The sequence below is a fragment of the Phaenicophaeus curvirostris genome, chromosome 16 (genome assembly GCF_032191515.1).
Source record: "Phaenicophaeus curvirostris isolate KB17595 chromosome 16, BPBGC_Pcur_1.0, whole genome shotgun sequence".
In the NCBI taxonomy this organism is placed as follows: domain Eukaryota; kingdom Metazoa; phylum Chordata; class Aves; order Cuculiformes; family Cuculidae; genus Phaenicophaeus; species Phaenicophaeus curvirostris.
In genome coordinates, this window is record NC_091407.1 from 12,703,946 (window position 1) to 12,724,845 (window position 20,900).

Here is a 20,900-nt window from a genome sequence, read left to right on the forward strand (position 1 = left end):
TCCCTCATAGCCCTAGTAACATGGAGGAGGATATTATTATTAGACACGCTTTAATGTCATGACTATTATTTTTAAAGCAGTGGGAATCAGTACATTTTCAAATCAGTTATTTTTATGGTTAACTGGTATTACTGCAGTACTGAGCAAAGACTGTAAATTTAGATTTGTAAAAATTACGTTAGTTTTTGCCTAGCAGAAACCATTAACTACACTGGGACTTAAATCCATGAGGAATTTTTCCCCTACCAATCTATTTCCCACTGTAAGGTTGTACTTCAACTCCAAATCCTATCCCAGTCCTGCAAGATCCTTGATTATGTCATGGTGCCCCACAAAACTAAAAGTCTAACGGGTTACCTGTACCAGGGGACAAAGTGGCCTAAATGCAAGGGTTAGTTGTAAGGAAGGGACAAGCCAGGCTTTAGTAAAGTCTTAGTATATTTAACCCAGCTACCGAAGTAACTAAAGAGTTTACAAGACTGATGTAATAAAACATTTTGCCTATAGGATTACATTAATATTTTACAGAAATCTGGACAACTAAAAGGAAAACAGGGATAAACAAACACATTAAACAATTTCAAAAGAAAGAAAAAATTACTCTTTCAACACAGTATTTACTTCTGAGTACATTTTTATAACTCTTTTGCCAAAGCAGTGATTACTTATTGTCAGCGTTTTCCATTACTATTTCATCCTACTGTGTAAACCACATTTCTTCTTTAAAATGAAAGAATTCTGCAGTAATCCTATTGTGAAAACTGTGACCTGTTAATTTTTGATCCTTAAAAAGAATGTTTTTTCACTTATATTAACACTGAAGTTTGTACTGATATTAACATAAAAATGGTATTTCAGAATTAGCAATGCTTATATTCTTGTTAAAATGAGAAACGCTTCTTCCTTTTCTTTTACAGGATATTGAAATTCCGCTTGAACAATTGTGTGCTATGTAAACATAAAATAAAATTAAATGTAAAATGCATTCTTGCAAATCTTCTGTAAAAGAAAACAAAGTATATAATATTAATTGCAAAATTCTCATTCTTTCACCATTCTAAATACACTTCATATATGTAAGAACAAACATGGAAAAATATATCTCCAAAGGGGACAGAATACATGCTCAGATAATATCTGGGAAAAAAAATGCATTGAAATTCCTCTGTGATGAATAGACTATTTTTTCTCCTCAGGGTGACCTCTACCTTCAGAATATGATGGTTTTATTATGATTAATAAATTTCATTTCCACAGAGGAAAGGAACAGTGTCAGCTTAAACCTAAAGCAAGTGGGTTTCTTTTTAAATGCTAATTTTTAAACACGCCCTTGCATGACACCAAATTTAGAAGCTCAGAAGGTTAGCAGAATAGATTCTAATTTCCATGCTGAAAATAGTAAGAAGGATTTAAACTATATTGTCACACTGAAAATCAGTAAGCTAGTTCAGTCACATAGTCATTGGTTCATTTATTCACTATTATGCCAGCATGCTTGTTTCTCACTAAAATTAGTGGCATTTAAATGCTTTGTGATAATTTACACTGGAAATAATCATTCTAGGTAAACAATTTACCAAAATATAGGACATGCAAATGACAAAGTATATTGAACAAATTAATAGTCAATGCAATTATCTGTGTATTTTACAGAATGTTAAATCAATGTGTCAAAACCAATGTGTGAACTCACAAATTTTTGTCTAAGGAAGCATCTGATGAACCATTTTCATGCACCACTAACTAGACTGAGGTAAGTTCCACTATCTTCCAGTATATCTGGAATGAGTACTCAGGACATAACAGGAAAAAAAAAACGATAATGAGTGTTAGCATTTTGTTATCCATAGCTGAACTAACAACCTAGTGGGAAAGAAACTAAGAAAAAAAAACCAAAACAGTGTAGCCAGTTAGCATTTTGTTATCCATAGCTGAACTAACAACCTAGTGGGAAAGAAACTAAGAAAAAAAAACCAAAACAGTGTAGCCAAGCTAACAACTGTTAAAGCAATCTGTAAAGTAGTGACCAAAATCTCAGTAAATGGTATGTTCTTCTTTATTCATTCTATATCTCAATTTCTTCAATAATTTTCAGTACAGAGGTTAAAATCCAAAAAAAAAAAATTAAAAATGGTAATTGGTTGCGAGATTTATTTTAGTAGGACCTCTGACATTGAATCTTTCTCTAAATCATCAGTAGCAGGTTTTGCTGAAGAGACTAAAAATAGGGAAAGTATGTGCCTCTCTAACTGTAATTACCATTTTATGTTTTTAAGTTCTTTGGTACTATGGCTCTATTTCCATACATAACTAGCAAAGACAGTGGAGCTCTGATACTAGAGGCATTTGGAAACTCCTTAATAATATACATACTATAGGGTTTAATAAGAACATTAATAAGAATAAATTCACAGTATAAGAATATGAACCAAGTTAAAACATTTTCCTCAAGTGATTTGAAAGCTATAGAAGGAGGATTTTAAATATGATTGTATTTTTTAGGAATTTGATGCACAAATCTTTATTTTTTAAAATCTGATTCTTGCTAGAAGACCTATAGAAAATGATGAATCTGTTTGAGAACTATAAAAAGAAGTTAAAAATCTAACTAGTCAGCTGTCTTTAACTCTAATCCCCCATTGTTTGCTACATTACACGCAAAGTGTATGTGTGGCTGGAAAGCTTTTATTTCTATCTTTTCCACAATATTATGCATTCTTTACTAGCTTTGATGATAATTGAACAATCAAGTAACAAAAAAGCTGCTTCTTTGGACCTATATATGTTGAATCTTCAACTGGAATAACTTCTATGTACTGAAATTCTTGTACTGACAATTAATACTAAATTTCACAAACAGGAGACTGAACAAGTGAGACTTGGCTAAGGTAGAGTACAGCACAGAGTGGTTTGGTATTCCTGCCCTGCTTGTTGACCTAGGAAATGGGCATTACAGCAGGATGTGCCTTGTGCTAGTGGCAGGTGCCCCAGAAAGGGCAATTCACACCTCTCCTCTGTCAGATCTTAATGCAGAACTCCAATAAAATTTTAGACAAACATGTAAAAATTTTAATAAAGAATTGGAAGGAATACAAGAAAACAAGGAGTACCTGGACTTATCCAGACAAATTATTCTAGTAACTGACATCTTGCTCTTTCTCTTGGTCACATAACTCTGATGAGACCAAGACAGATGATGTGAGCAGCAAAGCTCCTTCATATGCACACCAGTCACATGCCACATTGCTGAGCAGTATTTTAACGTCAGTGGGTCAATACCATGCAGCTGAGGTAGTCCTTTAACTTAAATTTCTTTATTGCAGCAGGGTGGTATCTGCTTATGGTGCTCAAAATCTGCGCAACCAATCGTTTCATTTAATTTTGGATATTAACACCAAGCAACTTGAGGCATTTCAGTCACCTGAATGAGCAACGCGTCTATGTATCTCGGAAGGAAATAAGAAAAAACACCTATCTGAAGTTTGTACTAAAGACCCAGGGAGATGATTGAAATCTGCTGCTAAAACCAGTTTCTAGTAATTTTCCTTAAAGGAAACCTTTCTCTTAAAGGTTAAGAGTGCTAAAATCCTCTATGCTAAGTTTTAAACGCATACTATCAAACACCAAGATAATTCTACCATAAAATATTTTGTCGCATATTGTCTTCCTTTTTCATGACTGATAATGCTTTACAGATTTGTGATGTGGAGCAGAGAAAAAATTGGGAAGATGTAGTAGAGATACACAGCACAATGAAACAGTCAAGCTTCAAGGTATATGAAAGTGCTGAACTCCTGTATGTCTTGCAAGCATGAGGGATTTCCTGTTAGCATAGTATTAACATTCCTAAGTTTTCACAGAGATTAAGAAACTTGACCACAGGGCAATAATAAAAGATTTCTGTGAAGGGATCTTCATAAATATGTCATTTATGAAATATTAAAAGCAGTCTTTCCTGCAGGTTGGAGCACAAAATAACTTAAGCCTATTCTTAGGCTTTTTTCTACATGCAGAGATGAATTTCAAATTCTTGACTGTTTACTTATGTTACACCAGAACTTGGCCCAGTTAATTTTTCTTGCTAATTGATAGGCACATTTTACATAAACTTTGGTCATTTGTGTTCAGACCTGATTTTAATTTCTATTCCTGTATGCCAACCTGTTGCTTCCTTTGAAGTTTTCTAGATATTCAGCCATCCAAAGTTCAGCTACCACCTCGTTAAACATGTAAATAAATATAATCGATAGTGGTTAATTTGCAAAAATATAGAGCTGTAACAAGCAGCAGCATGGGTGACTTCCCACCAGAGGTGATGCTGACTACCTGCTATGGAACAATGCCAGGGACAGACCTTGTCTTAAAAGCTTTTTCTCAAGTCTTGGTCTTGCTGTCTGGGTTTATGCAAGTGTGGGGATTTCATTTGATGCCTAGCTCTAACATAATTATATGCTGCAAGCAACATCTTTTTGTACACTCTCAATACGTTAGATCTTATATAAACTTCATTAAAAAAAGCCAGTGGGGAAACCGAGGATTGCCATCCAGTGACATCTAATACCAGGTGTACAATTAAAACTTAGCATTTCTTTGATCTGTAAAGCATTTTCCTCTTACTGTTGCTGTTATATTTTGGGGCAATAAAACTTGAATACATTCTTATTTAGTTCAATAATAAATATACTGGGTACTTTATTCATTAAATTTTAAAGCAGTCTTGTGCTTGAGTGTAAGGTTCTGTAGTACGTAATCATATTAATTTTTGTTTAATATTTTAAATGTAACATGATAATCTTGAGATATTAAAATTGAATCCTTGTTCATTTAGTGTATAGAACACTACATACACACAACACAAACTGTCTTTCATGTGTGCTATTTTCAGTCTATCAAAAAAATTCTGGTTATTCCATTTAAAAAAACCCAAAACAATACAGAAGATGCACACATGCTTATACGCACTTGTTGAGGGCAAACACAGATTATTCACTATTTCTGTTATCAAAGGAGCTTCACATTGCAAATCCTCCATTTACAAATCACAGAACCTCAGCTTTACTTAATCTTGTCATGTTGTCACATTTGACTAGCCATGCGAACTGACCTAGAACTGTAAGCACCGGGAAGGCAAGCTGTCAAAGAGATAATGACAAAGATGCCAAAAAGGACTGCCAGTGTTTTCACTGGGTGAGAAAAAGGAATTAATCAAACTTCATGAAAGAAGAACAGAGGATAATCAAAGTGTTTACTGATTTTTATCAACTAATCCAATAGTTGAACATCTTTACCACACAACTACCAAGAGCAGTAAAAGCTGTAACAAATGGAATTCCGTATAAGCAACTATTTACAGCAGCAGTAAACGCAAGTTTAAACTGCCAACATAAAGGACGCTTGAATTTACAGAAGCAGTTTAATAATATGCATTAGTACAACATTTCCTAGTCTTTCCAGAGCAAAAATTTCATTATCTGCCATTTTTCACAGGGAAGAGCAGCACAGACTTGGATAAATACTAGCACAAAGACCTTACAAATGCTCCTTCATCTTCATTTTTTATTCTATCTGATTAGCGGAGGAGCATAACATAATAATAAAGTCATCTCATAGAAAATAGTTATTTTCCCAGTCAAATGGCTTCATGAAATGAAGTCAAACCCATTGGCAGCAATACTAAAAGGGAAGAACTTCTTACAATGGAACATGTGCCTTTACACAGTAATTCAGAAAGGCTGTAGGAAATATCTCTGAAACTGCATTTTTCCAGAAGTGTTTGGATTATATGTACTTCTCAGAAAAACCTTTGAAAGAGTGTAATCTGATCAATATCTCCTACCAGACATGTGAATAAGTCAATGAAATGTATGCAAGCATGTATGGCAAAATTTTGACCAGTTATGACAGTTTAAGTACTAAAGCAGAGGTATGAAACAACAGGCACCTTAACAAGTCTAAGCACTTGTCAAATATTAATTTCCTTTTAAATAAGTACCTCCATATTTACTATTATTTCATGAATTAAATTTGTGGCAGTGTTACTGTTGACAGGTTAATAATAGTATACGAGAAAACTGCAAAGACTCAAGTGATTGAATTGCTTAAAAGTTGCCAATATTTGTTCAAACTATTTCAACAGTACAAAACTCCCACATTTGTTTCTTTAAGCTGCCTGCTTTTATGAAATGTTACAAAATTAAACCTTTCAGAATGTTCAATCTGTTTTGGAGACTCTATCTTTCTCCAAATGCAGGTCAATAACTTAATCTACAACTGTCAACTTCTAAAGCTTTATAATGCATTTCTTTTGCACACACACACACACACAATCCTGCCTCCTGGGGATGATTCTGCTCAAATATGTAAATAAGTACAGTCAGAATTGGACAGATGTTATATCCATTTCCACCATACTTCATTCCAGATTCAGGTTTATATATACGCTTGCCTCTCTCTCTCTCTGTTATTTCAAAATCATAAACTGCATATACACTTGGGAGAAAAATAATATCAGACATGCAAGCACGCTACACTTTTTAATTGCATGTAAAAGCTGGATTACAGTTAAAAACCAGAAGATGAAATTAAGAGTAATATAAATACCAAATAGTGACCCTGCCCCATATTTACATAAAAATCATAAAATGTAATATGCAGGCACCTTCTAGAATGCACTTGGAAAAAATACTACACAGCATTTTTTTGCTTAACAAGGTATGAATTTTGATCTCACAAAACCTAAAAGAAGAAAAAAAAATTGCACACTGATTTTAAAAATTCATTAAAAAAAAAAAAAATCAAAATTAATAATGCTCTATAACCAACATGTAAAAAAAAACCCGTGGGTTTATTCTGAGTCTCATTCTGATTTATTAGGAGTGTGATAGGCCAGGATGCCCATTGCCTCCATGATCTAGGAAGCTCAGGATTAATGCTTCCCTATTGTACCCTTTGTCAGAGATTTGCTAGAGCAAATTCTTCAGCGGTCCTTGTTAAAATTCCATCATCAAACTGATCGGAGGTTTCGGGTAAGTTTCCCTACAGCTGTCCTAGTTCAGATCCATTTGCAAATCCTTTAATCATGCCTGCCAGAGAAGATTTATCCCAGAAGCACCAAACTTCTGAAGAGTAATTATTTTTAGCCTCAGAATGCACTGGATGCAGTCGAGAGTGAAATATGTTTAAATTTCCCATGGAAGGATTCCTCTGTCAGATGCTTCAATAGGTTTTCTTTATATAATGTGCGTGCAAAAACAGATACACATACAAAACCAATAATGAGTAGATGGGCACACTATCCATTCATTAACACATTTATTTATTCAAGATTACTTTATTCCCAAATCAGAAGAGATATCACATGGCTGAGGGCTAAGTTTCCTCTGGCAAGAATGATAAAGTATCAGGAAGAGCACAGTCAATATTACCAGTGGAATCACTCAAGACCTCTTATTTTCATTTGATGATAAAGTTCCAACCTGAGGTTTATTTGTAATATTATTATTTGAAACCCACAAACACACACATTCTTTACAAGGAAACAATACAAACATACATATACTCATATTTCAAACATTGAGCATGTTATCAGTATCTTCATTTTATATCACTTTTATGAACATAATTGAATTCTGTAAATGAGTTTAGGAGCACTAAAAAAGCACTATAAAATGGTGCTGGAGGTGAAGTGGTTTGCACGCATCAGGAAAACCACAGGAAGGTTAGCTTCAGTTCTAAAAGTTGATGTATGTCTATATAGGCTCCATGTATTAAAACACAAAGCATCAGTTAATAAATTAGTTGAAAGTCAACTTACTGATTTGAAAGACCAAATGCAACTTTAGCAACTTGTCCCACAGGAATATGGGTGACAGAATTATTTTTTTTATAAAACCAAAAGTCCTTCAAAGTCTATTACTAAAACTTAGGTATAAGAGAAACAAGATACAAGCTTCCATTAGCTTTCTCCTTCAGACCATATAAGCAAAGAAAGGCACCTAAAGTCATCTATGAAAGATATGTATATCATATGGTCAAAAGCATATCTAACGAAAATACTTTATTGTTGAATCAATTCAACAGAGGTAACGAGCTGGTAAACTGAAAAGTTTTAATAAAGTTACACAAAACCTCATAAACAAGTGTGCCATGTTTTTGAACTGGAATACCAAAGCAGTGATACATGGAATACACATAATGTGGTCTTGGACACTTAAATCATCCTTGAACTCGTGGGGGAAAAGTCTTTGTTAGAGAAATAATTATTGATTAGAAGGGTTCACTCTGCAATACAGAAAATTGTTTTCAGGACAAAAAAAATATATTGAAGACTACATGTCTATCTCAAGAATTCAAATTTAAAAAAAAAATAAATTAGTTGCTTTCCTATTACAGCTCACCAGAGCCAAGCAGGGAGCATAAGTGAAATAATGAAAGCTAAACGTTTTGGTAGGAACGGTTGGACTCGGTGATCCGGTGGGTCTTTTCCAACCTGGTTATTCTGTGATTCTGTGATTCTGTAAACATCCAAGTTGAGAGAGATCAAGGTAAGTGTCAAATTTTAACTTCTCAAAATGTATTCTCTCAATGTGTTTAGAACTTTGAGAATTTGATTTTAAATCAGGTTTTGTTACAAAAGAACTTTTCAGATTACCACCAAAAATGCCATGGGTAGCATAGAGATTATTATATTTTAAGCATATTTTTAGCTATGATAACTTTTTTCATAAATGTTCTTTATTTGTTTCTATGTGGGTCACTATGGCATAAACAGAAAACTTTTCACCTTTATTTATTTCTGCTAATGTAAAACTCTAGAAATACAGACTTATTAATACCAACATTTTGTGTCGCACTACATATCCTTTCATCCTTTAACACAAGCAGCTTCTATAAACTCCGTAGATTTTTTGCATAACATTATTGGCAGAATACATCCCGGTACTTTTACTATTTATTTTGGCTTTTGATTTCTTATGTAGTGACATAATACCATCCTTACCTGAATTAAGACTAAGACTGTTCAAACTGTATTGCTTAAAGAAAGAGAATTCCTCGATGTATTCAATAGATTTATAAATTAACATTACCTTTTAAAATATTGTTCATACTTCTGTACCCATGGCTTACAATATGATAGTACAGAAGCAAAGCAGCTAAGACTTTACTAGAGAGTGACCCTCTAAAGACACAGACCCTCTCTCTCCCACTCTTATCCATAGGACAGACTTTGTGAGTGCTTTAGGGTCTGCAGTACCCTTGTGAGCAATATTTGCCCCCAAAGAATTGAAAAGAAAACTGTTAAATTTATAGCACTTACAATGTCCTAAATACATCTAAGCCTTTACTCTTTCCATTAGTTCTGTTTGGTTCAGCTCTTTTAAAGTCACAATCTTGATTTTAAAGTCACAATCTTGATTGAACTGCACAATAAGTATTTATTAGAAGGTTTAACATATCCTTACTTTTCTAGGCTGTATGATATTTAAACTGGAAATAAAACACCAAAGTCAGCAAAATAACCTAATGTCTTTTATATGGCAGAGCCTATAGGCTCAAGCTATAAATTAATTAAACTATTCCAAAGATTTATACTACGGACTTTCCTATACTTTCTCTTACGATTAAATGCAGCATGTGAAAAAGGATATTGAGACCTGGATGGATGCGTCAAGAAGTATCAATGATTGTTACCTGCAGAGGTGTTACAAGAAATTTCATCTGCTGCAACGAAGACGAATTGATTTCTGCAAGAGAAGATAAAATTCACAATACTGCTTGCTGACTGGGAAATGTGCTAGCTGCCAATTGACTTGATGTTTACAGATGGGGTAGGGTAAAGGGTGCTTAATTTTAATGGATGTAGCAAGAAAAAGTGTTGACGTATTTCAGTACTATAGAGTTTATAAGGATCATGAGGTAGACATGCTGGGACCTTTTAAATGAAAGAATGGTGACATTTGGATATGGACTATGTACAAACTCTTGCATTGGAAGCTTCATGTTTAGTGTAGCAGATATGTCAATGTATTTATAAAGTCTAATAAAAATAAAACCATATTTATATTGATATAGATATTAAAGGGCACTACTGCAAATTATCTAAAAAGCATTTTTGAAAAAAAATAATTGCAATTAACTTTGTGCATCTGAAAGGAGGATACCAAAAGTAAAATATTTTGCTTTTTATATGTCTAATATGACTGCAATAATAAAATTAATTTTATGCTATTTATAAAAAAATGGCATAGTATATTCTCATATGCTATCATCCGAATACATACAAAAGTCTTCCACAGAATCTTAGGAGAATAAACTAGATGTATGAGTAATTTAATATAAACCTTCTCTTGCAAAATTCTTTTTAAAACCAGGTAATATAAAAAAAGAAATGCTAAATACACTAATATTTCAAGATGCAGAAAACTTCATTAAGGCACAAATCCTGATTTGTCCTTTCTGAAGTCAAAGCAAACAGGATTTGGGTTAGTGGAAACCATGTTTAGGGATTAACATCAAATGATTCCTTTATATGCAGATACATAGCTTCCTTGAGTTATGTTTGTGTTGTGCATCATTAACAAGGAACCTGCTTGAAGTTTAAATGCCTGGGTGTTGTTTTACTCCACATTGCATATAGCTCCTTCAGCCTGCACTGTTAGGCATACTGAAAAACTGAGTTTTTATGTTTCCCACAGCTTTAATGCAAGAGTCTACCAAATAGGAACTAAAAGGAACTAGTTCTAGCTTGTACTAAGGACTACCTGGAAAATTTAGTTCTGCAGAATGAGGAAGGCTCTGTCAAGCATTAAGTACTCAGAAGATGTTATTAAAAACTATTCAGTTCAGCAGCAAACATCTCATAGAGGTACAGAACCTTGAAGAGTAAAGCCTTGGGAGAAAAGACTCTATTCCTATTACTTCACCTCCAATGTATTAGAGAGATTTGAAATTCTCATTCAGAAATCTGTGAACCTTGTTACTTAGAAGTTCACATTTGGGAAAAACAAAACAAGGAATCTGTAATCCATACCACAGGGAGAGGATCGATTAAGATAAAGAGCAGCACCTGATCATTGCCTCTGCCCTATGTCAGTCATGAACACCTGCCCATTAGTATGAATCAACTTAGTGATTGAAGTGTTTATCCTTTTATTGGTAGTTTTGCTCTTCATTTTGTCATCTGCAGTGATTTCACAAGCTAAGGAGATCTATCTTGCACGTAACACTAGAGAGATGAATTCAAAATTATGAAGGGGGATAAATTTAACATTATAAATACAGAGCTACACTGTATTTCATAGGTAGTACAACTTGTCAATGTATTTACTGCTATCACCTCTATCTCCTCTTATGATGATTATATAGAATGTTTGCCTAAAAGGCATTTAGCCAGTAGCAATGCAGACTTCCCAGCTACCGTTCTATAGAAAATCTTTCTGAATCATTTCTACAAAGTTATAAAACTGCTCTCTCATCTAAATGGAAAGATCTCTTTTCCTTAAAAACTGCCTCAAAAGTGGCTGGTTGAGAAATTCCTTTTCTTTATCTCTGTTCAGAACATTTGTTGTTATGGAGCATTGAGCCACAGATATTCTGTCTTCAGATGCCAAAGTACAAAATTATCTGTAAGAATAATATGCTGGTTTAGTTATCTACAGAACGACCCCAGAACACAAACTGCTATTTATCATTTGGAAGGACAGATGTTACAGAAACTGTTCTGAAATCTTACTTTTTATTACCAACTCTTTACTATTTGCTGGTAGAAAATTAACTTAAAATTTATCTGAAGTGATATCTATTTTAAAAAAAAATCTACAATATATGTTCCTTGTTATAATGTTTCCATTATAGAGGAAGATACTATTTCCCTCTGTTTTACTTTTGTGAAATTAATTCCATACAACTCCATAAATCAATTTTAAAAGTAAGAATAAAGTTACATACTGGTCAGCATAGCAACTGCGAGAATGAAAAGTAAGACTAGATGCTGGAGTTCAACGAATCAGTTCATTTTTTTATAACTAATTCAGTGTTACTTTTAACAAAGCACTTTGATGGTTTTAAAGTTTTTATGGTGGTAGGCTTCTATTTAGTTAGATTCTATACTATTATTGGCATAGACCTAGAGGGACACCTGATAACCAGAGGTGTCACTATACAAATATATCACACGTGATGTCCAAAGCAAGTGTTATTCCTTAGAGTGGACAACCCCACAGTCTCAAAAGGAATCCTTCCAAGTTGAGCTGCCACTGTGGTGTCCATCTGTCTGAAAATACCTGAAAAGCAGACCCGAAAAGGGGAGCTAACCTAACTCAGTCCTTTACAAATGTAGGGCTGTTCCCTTTAAAGACCAATTGTATGCACTAACTCTATTAGGCATACAAAGCTTAAAAAACTCACAAGTAAAGTATGGTGAAATCTCATGACGCTTTTAGGTTGTTTCAATATTCACTGCTACACTTTTAATTGATTCAAAAGGTACAAGAAATATAAGTGAACCTAACTCTATTATACAATAACTCCTGCTCAATTATTAAGATACAGAATTGCTTCCATAATTTATTTTTTGTATTAACAGTTTTATAGCTCATTATTTTATACTTCAGATGTAGAAGTACATACATTTAAAATCCAGAGAAGTTGGTTTTCTCTAAAGAGAATTTGAAAATTTCTTACTGAATGTAAGGGAGATAAGCAGAAAAACAAACTTAAAGAGTAAAATGACAAATATGTTGATCTGAATGCACAGCTGGATATATTCCACCTGTCAGATATTCACACCCTGGGCTAAGTGCAATCCTTTTAAGTGCTGGAGTGGCACCCTTTGGCAGCCTGAGCTCTCTGATGGAAACCCAGACAGCGCGGGTCATGAAAATGTACTTCTGGGACTCAGAAATACTGTGTTGCATCTGAGCAGCTATGTCCTAAAGGCAAACACTTCTGCTTACTATTACTTCTCTAAAGTCCATATATAAAAATTTCGTCTTTCTCCTAATGAAAACTACCACATTGCTCTAGCAGTATGGTAATAAGGATACTTTTAAAGTTGGGAAAGATAGCGCATTTAAACATTTGATCATTTAAACACCTCCTGAATGCAGATAGAAACAGAAGGGGAGATCAACAAATATAATACTAACTGATTTAGATGCTGCCTCTTCCTTTGGGGCAGTTACTGAATCTCCATTACCCTAATTTTCAAAAGTTTCAAATACGTTCTCAAATATACTCTATTCCTCATAGACTCTTTAGCAGACTCCTAACAAATCTATTCCTCAAAGGCCCCAGATCAGACATGACCCCTCTACCAGTTTTAGCACCTGCTATTCCTACCCAGCAGGTGTTTTGCACCTCCAATACACCAGGTGCTTGCTTTCTCTCTCCTGGATGCTGTTAGATGAAAACAGGCCATACTACAACACGAAGTGTCTCTTTGTTTTATTAAAAAAAAAATCTTTAATCATTGGAGTCCAAACTTTATCTTCACCGTGTCTGTTTAACATACAGAACTACTTATTTGAAGAAACCCTACATGTGAATATTTTTTCCTTCCTGCTAAACTGTCCTAGAAAGATGCAGTCTGTGGTAGAAAGGGGAATAACTTAAGGAGATGAGTCTTTCACTACCCTCTGCCAGCATTTCCATCTTAGAACCTTTTTCACAGGGAAGCTTGAAAAAGCAAAACACATGATTTCCTATCTGTATCTTTCTCTACTGCACTTTTTATTATAGGAGACCTTTTATTATAAGATCCTTGATTAGAAAAATTAGGGCTCATGCCCTCAGGAATGACTGTCAATCATTATTAAAGTAATAATCAGTATTTAGAAAGGGCCAGGGCTTGCATTATAACACCAAATATAGCTGGAAAGTTTTTGTGATGGCATGAGATGGGTAGGATAAGTAAATCTGTCAGAATCAAACCCATATTCTGCAGCATCAAGCTTCAAAGAGAACAACAAAATATTTTCAGGTTCAATTTTATCATCTGACTAAAAGTACCCTGTTCTTCATTGAAATAAGACACTGAATTGAAAGTTTTAAACAATGAAGTATTGAACCAAAATATTTAATCAAGTGAAGAACTGGAATTTATGAGCAGTTTGACTAAGACTTTTCATTATATACACTATGTAGTGAAAAATATTACTAATTACAAACAACTTCAGTAAATGTTATGCATGATTTTTTTTTTTAAATACCATATTCTAATTTCTTCAGTTTAAGTTTTTCTTATGTTTATGCTACTGCAAGTTAATTAAGAGGCCTGAGATGTTTCATGAATATATTTTGGCAGTACTTTGCCTTACCAAAATGTTACATCTACCCATTTTTCAAGAAGAGAGGTCTTCTACACTCTTGCTTCTCAGGAGTCACCTTAAGTGTGTTAAAGTAATACAGGAAAAACTTCCATACATTCATTGTACAGGATACTGACCTAATACAGAAGCTACTTGTATATCAGTACTGAATTTAAGCCTAGGTAAGGTTATATATGTAAAATTTAGTAAAAACCTATCAACAATTTGCAATTACTATGCAGTATTTTTAGCTTTTATTCCTACAGAAATTTTTTTCTGTAAGCATGTTTAAATAGTCTACTATCTTTTTGAACTGCTTGTAATCTACATATTCTGAGAATTAGTTTCAAGTTTGAGATACTTGATATGCCAATGAGGTTGATTAGCTGCTAGTATATATATTTTTTAAAGGCTTCATCAAGAAAAAGTGTTAGAATATTAACAGCATTTCTGCTTAATAAACGATTATGACTTTCATTCAAACTTTTCCAAAATTCCCTTAATGATTCCCATCCTCATAAACACTAACTCAGCTATTGGAATGTCAAATGGATACGAGAACAGAGAGAGAAATTCTAGTTTGTAAAATACTGAACTGCAGGCTCCTTCACATGTGGAATGTTGGGAGTTTCTCCTCACTGAGAAAGTGGAGTGAAACCATTCTTTAATACCGAAACTCTGATAATTCAGTTATACATAAATATATATAACTTTTATCACATTTTCTAAATTTAAATAGACATTATCTTAAAGGTTGGTGGCAACTTAGAATAGAGTGGATCTCAGAAAGGGTGGAAATTTAGAACAGTACAGACCTCACTGCTGATCCTACCTGACCCATACAACATTACTTACTTAACTAAGACTTGGAAAATTCAGAACCTGGAAGTGGAAATTAGGAAGTGACTCAGAGAATGGGTCTTAGATGCTTTTTTTTTATGACATGACGGGTCTAACCATAATGAAGCACAATTTGAAGCTAATTTCAGGATAGACTGCTACTCCAAGTGCTCTCCCTAAAAGTTTCCATATAGCTGCCACCCCCCTGCTCATCTTACTTTGTCTGCACTACTACACATTCCTAAAAAAGCATCAACCTACTACTTCATTTTCCCTCCTACAGTCATCAGTTCCATGATTCCCCAAATGTACAAAGCCACTCACAGCTCTGCCTGAGAAGTTTATCTTCTTAGGTCATTGTGGGTGTAAGAATCTATGTTTGTAGGGCAAGTGGGACAAATTACTAAGCGTTCTCTGTGTTCTATCTTCTCCCTAAAATACTGCGTGACAGTAAAGACTTATCAACACTATCTATATTTTACACAGCACACAATTAAGAACAAAATTTTGACACACACATAATTTCACCCAGCACCCCCAGAAGTTTTTAGTCCCTCTTCTTGGCAGCACAGAGCTTCAATAAAATAGAAGCAATAACAGAGGGTCAAGTGGGATTTTAAGAAATCAGGACCTCCCTAAAAACAATCACAGTGGCTCTAGGAAACTTGAAATGTAGAAGAAATTAAAGTCCACTGACATACAGGGATTATGTTTTATATGCCAGAGTTCTTGGACTTTGCTTACTAATTTCATAAAACTAGAGAGAATTAATTTTGCTTAACATAGAAGTGCACCCCTCTCCTGAAAATACAGCAACTGCTGAGAAAATTGCAGAGCCCCAGAACATAGGAAATTCAGATGAAGGCAAACACAATACTGAATAGAACTTAAAGAGAGAAGATATGAACTATATGTAATCAGCTGACTTCTGATGAGGCCATCATGGTATTTACAAACACAGTAATTTTTCCTTCATAATCTAAACTCTAAGGCTTCGTTGCTCTGGTTAGGACTCACACTCAGGGCTTTTCCACTATGAACTATGACACTACTGACAGCTGGTTGCCTGAATAGTTTCTGTAATATTCAGGTACAGACAAAGTTTCAGAGTTTCCCTCTAAAATAATTTATAAAGCCCACCCCAACTCCATCCTCCTTCTGGTGCCTAAATATCGAAGAGTATAAACTTTTTAATATTTGTATAATGATAGTAAGAAGTTTGATTTTGCTATTATTGTGCTTTATTTTCTTATTACTGTAAGATCAAAGTACATTATCATACTCATAGCATTAGAATCATAACACAAAGACAACTAAACAACTTTACAGCCATACCTATAAGATATATCAAATGAACTAATAATAAAGGTATAAACAGAAAGTAATTAATGTGTTATCAAGCTTCAACAACACTAAGAGTAACTTGTTTGACCTGATGCAAATTAGGAAAGTGCATTTTATTTTTAGACTAATTTCATCCATGTCATGGGTTCTTTTTTCTGCAGAACAGCTTATTCAACCTCACTACTAATGATGATGTCAAGATGAAGATGACACAGATACTCTATTTTTACTTAGGTATCCTGCTTTCATTGTCAAAAGATAATGCATCTCCCACCTCCATCACTCCTGACCATCAGAACAAATTAAGTAGCTACTTCTGTAAATATTACCTCACAGAAAACACTAAAATTCATCTTGATTGCTTAAGTCCCTGCCTGGACTCCACTGCCTCTGCAGAAGGCCCAGCACCACCCCTGCCTGCATGACCTGGAGAGTCTCAGACGGCTCTAAGGTCCTGTTTCCAGGCACCGTAAGCAAGCTCTTAACGAGGTTCCCAGGTTAGTTACCTCTGCATTGCTTTTTTTTTTGTGCCATCTTTGTGCTCCACACAGGACATTCCAGAGTCATGATTCCAGCCAATGACGAGGCATCTCTAACATAATTTAGACTGCCAAAGGAGGCAGGAGGAAGAATAGTTAAGAAATTTCTTTCATTAAATTTTAGCCTGCCACCAGACATGCAACTTCTTGAACAGGAATAATTCATTTTAATACCAAAGAGCACTATTGTGATTGTGAAAAGAACACTTTCAAGAAAAGAAAAAGAAAAAAAAAAAGAGAGGAAAAAGTAAAGAAATCCTTAATTATTCTGGATGCTAATGGAAAAGTGCGTTCCCAGCACCGGTGATATGCCTGTATTAATTCATTGACTTAAAGGAAAAAAAAAACAAACCCAAACCAATAACAACAAAACCTAAAGAAAAAAAAACAATCAAACAGTAAACAGAAGGTGCCTTCTCATAATTCCTATTCTTATATCATGCAGATGGACAGGCTCTTTTTTTAGCCATTCTCTTGAACTAACTGAACCCATTCGAATACTACAAGAGAGAGACTCCTTCAGCATAGCCTAATATTAATGCTGTAAAGCATGTTAAGGAAATTGCAAGCTGTCCATACTGCATACAGTCTAGATATAATTCTTCCATGGCAATGTCTTGTCCATGAGCTCCCTCCCTCTCTCCTCCCATTACCCTTCAAAGACTGTATAAAGGAAATTTCTAGGAAATTGGTATTATATTTTGCAATTTAGTATACTTGTGGAAAATCTGTTTATTTTTAATATATTTCCAAAACGTGGACAATGTCTTACACCATAACCAGTAGAAAAATCTGTTACACATTTGCAAATGACATGTCTAAACCATATACACTATTTCCAACTCATTCAATATTTTATTAAAAGCATTTCAGTCCATCTTTTTTTCTGACTCTTTCACAATGCTCTTAATTCCTTCTTGCTCTTAAAGCTCTCAGAGTGGAAGCACTCAAGTTGGCAATACTTATAGCATGTCCTAATCTGCCTCTTTGTGGTCTATCAAGTCAATGATCTGAAAACTAAAAAGTGTATAATTAGACACTGACATGTCCAAAGGAACTGTTATGGTCTATCATGTCACGGGCATTGACCCAATAGACTGTAACAGTTTTGGTCTGTTGGATTAGGAATCAATGTTTTAGTAACTCCCTAACAGCGTATTTATCCAGTCTGCTGAATACAACACGCTTAAAAATTTTTAAGTCACAATTCCTTTCAACATGCTCGAAAAGTGAAGAAGCCTCTATGAACTTTTAAGGAGATAATTCCTACTTCAGAATGTTAGCCAACTTTTTTTTTCTCTTTCTAGAGGAAAAACTATGCATGAAAATACATCAAATAAATATAATTATATTCACTATTAACTTTTATGTTAAAGTAAGAAACTCCCAAGTGAAAACTCATGCTATGTAACCTGGTGCAGGTGAGATGTATTAAACCAAATGACAGCAAGGATATTGAAGCTGGTATGTAAATGTCAGAATAGGTGTGCTCTTTTTTTTGGCTTTTTTGGGGGTTTTTTTTTGTTTTTTTTTTTAAAAAGGATAAGCATTTAACAGCTTCCACCATCACTGTGTTCAAGAAGGAACTGACAGCAAAAATACTCAGCATCTTTAAACATGGAACATTTTAGAAAGCTGGGTATGGAAACCTAGACTTTAATTTTTCTCTACCTCCTCTCTCAATTTTTTCTTCATGGTTTCCAGTATGGATGCCAAAACAGAACTTACAGTAATAGCCATCCCTGGCCTTGTCTAAGGGGATGCTTAAAAAATCCCTTGATATTACAGTGAAGAATAGAAATCACAGGAAAGAGAAGTAGAACCAGAGTATAAAGAATATAAACTTTGACATGATAGAAGTTTTATAGTCAGTGTTTGCCACCATTCTGGGCCAGGACCCCTACGCCTTTTCACTCCTGTGTTGGACTGGCTAGGTGAGTGGTTTTAATAGTTACATGGACATGACAAGAATACTGATATAACACACAAGTGAATCAAGCTTTCAAAGTATCAGAATACGTTAGTTCTACCAGATAGTAGAGAAATCTATTAAAAAATCAAAGCGTATAAAGTAGGTTTCTAGACTTGGTAGAAGATCACATTTTATAAAATGTAATTGTTTGCCCTGTTTTCCTACATTAGCTTGACTTCCCGTGTCTCCTCCTAAAAGAAGTATAGCTACAATACTTTAGAATTAATCATGTTTCAATCCTGAGAAACTACTCTATGCAACACATTTTTATTTCAGGAAATTCTTTTCCAATTGCTCTACATGAATCTCTCTGTTCATAGTATTTTAAACTCTTGGATTATTTTTTTAAAAGGGAATGTAGTGCATTCTCTTTATTTGTAATCATCCACTTGTACTTTCTAATTCCTTCACTAAAAGGTACTGTTTTGGCTATAATGTGAGTCATATACTTCAGTCATTCTCAAAACTGTGATCTGAGTGATGAATATGGATAATGAAATATTAACATGATGCCAGTGATCCTCTAGCTTCTACAGATCAGATACAGACATAAAGACACACAAGCCTATTGGTATATGTCCAAATCCATTACATCTCTGTAACAGCAAAGTGAATGATTTGATTTTTATTTGCAATAGGAGAGAATAAACAAGCTTTTAGCTATCGCACAGGATAATTGGAAAAAAACCCTAAGACCAATCAAACATCACCACATCGAATCTAAGTGTTGGAAGAACTAGTGTTAAACATATGCTATATTATTACTGTTACTAAAGCTAAACACAACCTTTGTACCTAGTCAGGATGCTAACTGATCCTTTGCATTCTCAAAACTAGTCTAGCTCATGATATGCACTATATGATTTTCATTTATGTATCATCTTGTTCCCTAAATGTCTCTATTTCTCAAGATTAAACTTGTCTAGCAAAATTAAAAATTGTTTGAAAGTTCCAGCTGAGAGTAGAAAAGTTATCGCTATATTCTATTGTTCTCTTCTTCCAAGCTAATTACTTTAGAAATTGAAACTGTATAAAAAAGCCCTTTTCCTAAATCTTAAAAAGCATGATTCCTAAACAAAAGAAGTACTAATTTTTAAAATATTTATCCTTCTATAAAATTGTTCAATGAAAAACTAAACTCTGACTGAAGATGTTACTGTATGTTAAATGCTCTCTAAACCTTAATTCTAGCATACATCACTATCAAGATCCTCAATAACAGAAAATTATTTGAATAAAAATATAGTGGGTTTCACTGCTTATTCATAAAATATAAGACCTTAAAGTTTACAATATACAAAAAAATCACCTCCTTCTACAGAAGCTCACATTTTATATTTTGTGTATTTTTAGTTTTTATTCTAATTATTCAGTCTTTAATGAAGGATGAAATTAAATGAAATCTGTGCCTATTTTATTTTAGGACAATCTGAACAAAAATATCAAATATTACTCTCAATTACTCGCCCAAAGAAAATTGTAAAATATATTAAATTATATCTCTTTAGAGACTAGTACTTTGGCAAAAATGAATACTCCACATAGGCATGTTAAAACTGTAAACTATAAGAATATCAGGATTTTACTAGGAGTAAGATTTTAGACCTGGAAGATACATAACTTCTATAAGAGAAGATTTTCTCTCTCAACTTTCATTCTAAATCCTATATATGATCACAAAATGTGTAAGACAAACTGATAGTGAAAATAATATATTTTATACTAAAAAATGTTATGTGCCAAATATTTTGGAATATGTCTTATTTGCTTTGAAAAAAGACCAGTGGGGAAAAAAAACACCAAAAAAACCAACAAGTTAGCTTCCAGTGCCAAGGAATCTAATCCATACAGCCAAGAACTCAATGGGAACCTTCCCATCCCATTGTTTGTAGTGAGATT

The 20,900-nt window shown here is 33.9% G+C and overlaps 1 protein-coding gene across 37 annotated transcripts in view; it reads right to left on the minus strand.

Moving 5' to 3' along the window:
• Positions 1–20,900, minus strand: part of RBFOX1 (RNA binding fox-1 homolog 1) — an 862,353-nt gene that overhangs the window by 4,903 nt on the left and 836,550 nt on the right. For 11 of the 37 annotated variants that reach the window (XM_069870196.1, XM_069870217.1, XM_069870203.1 and 8 more), the window contains one exon: positions 9,691–9,743. The exons of the other annotated variants lie outside the window; for them this stretch is intronic. In XM_069870196.1, the coding sequence (XP_069726297.1) occupies positions 9,691–9,743 (53 nt within the window). The remainder of the gene's footprint in view (positions 1–9,690; positions 9,744–20,900) is intronic. 37 annotated transcript variants of the gene reach the window in all.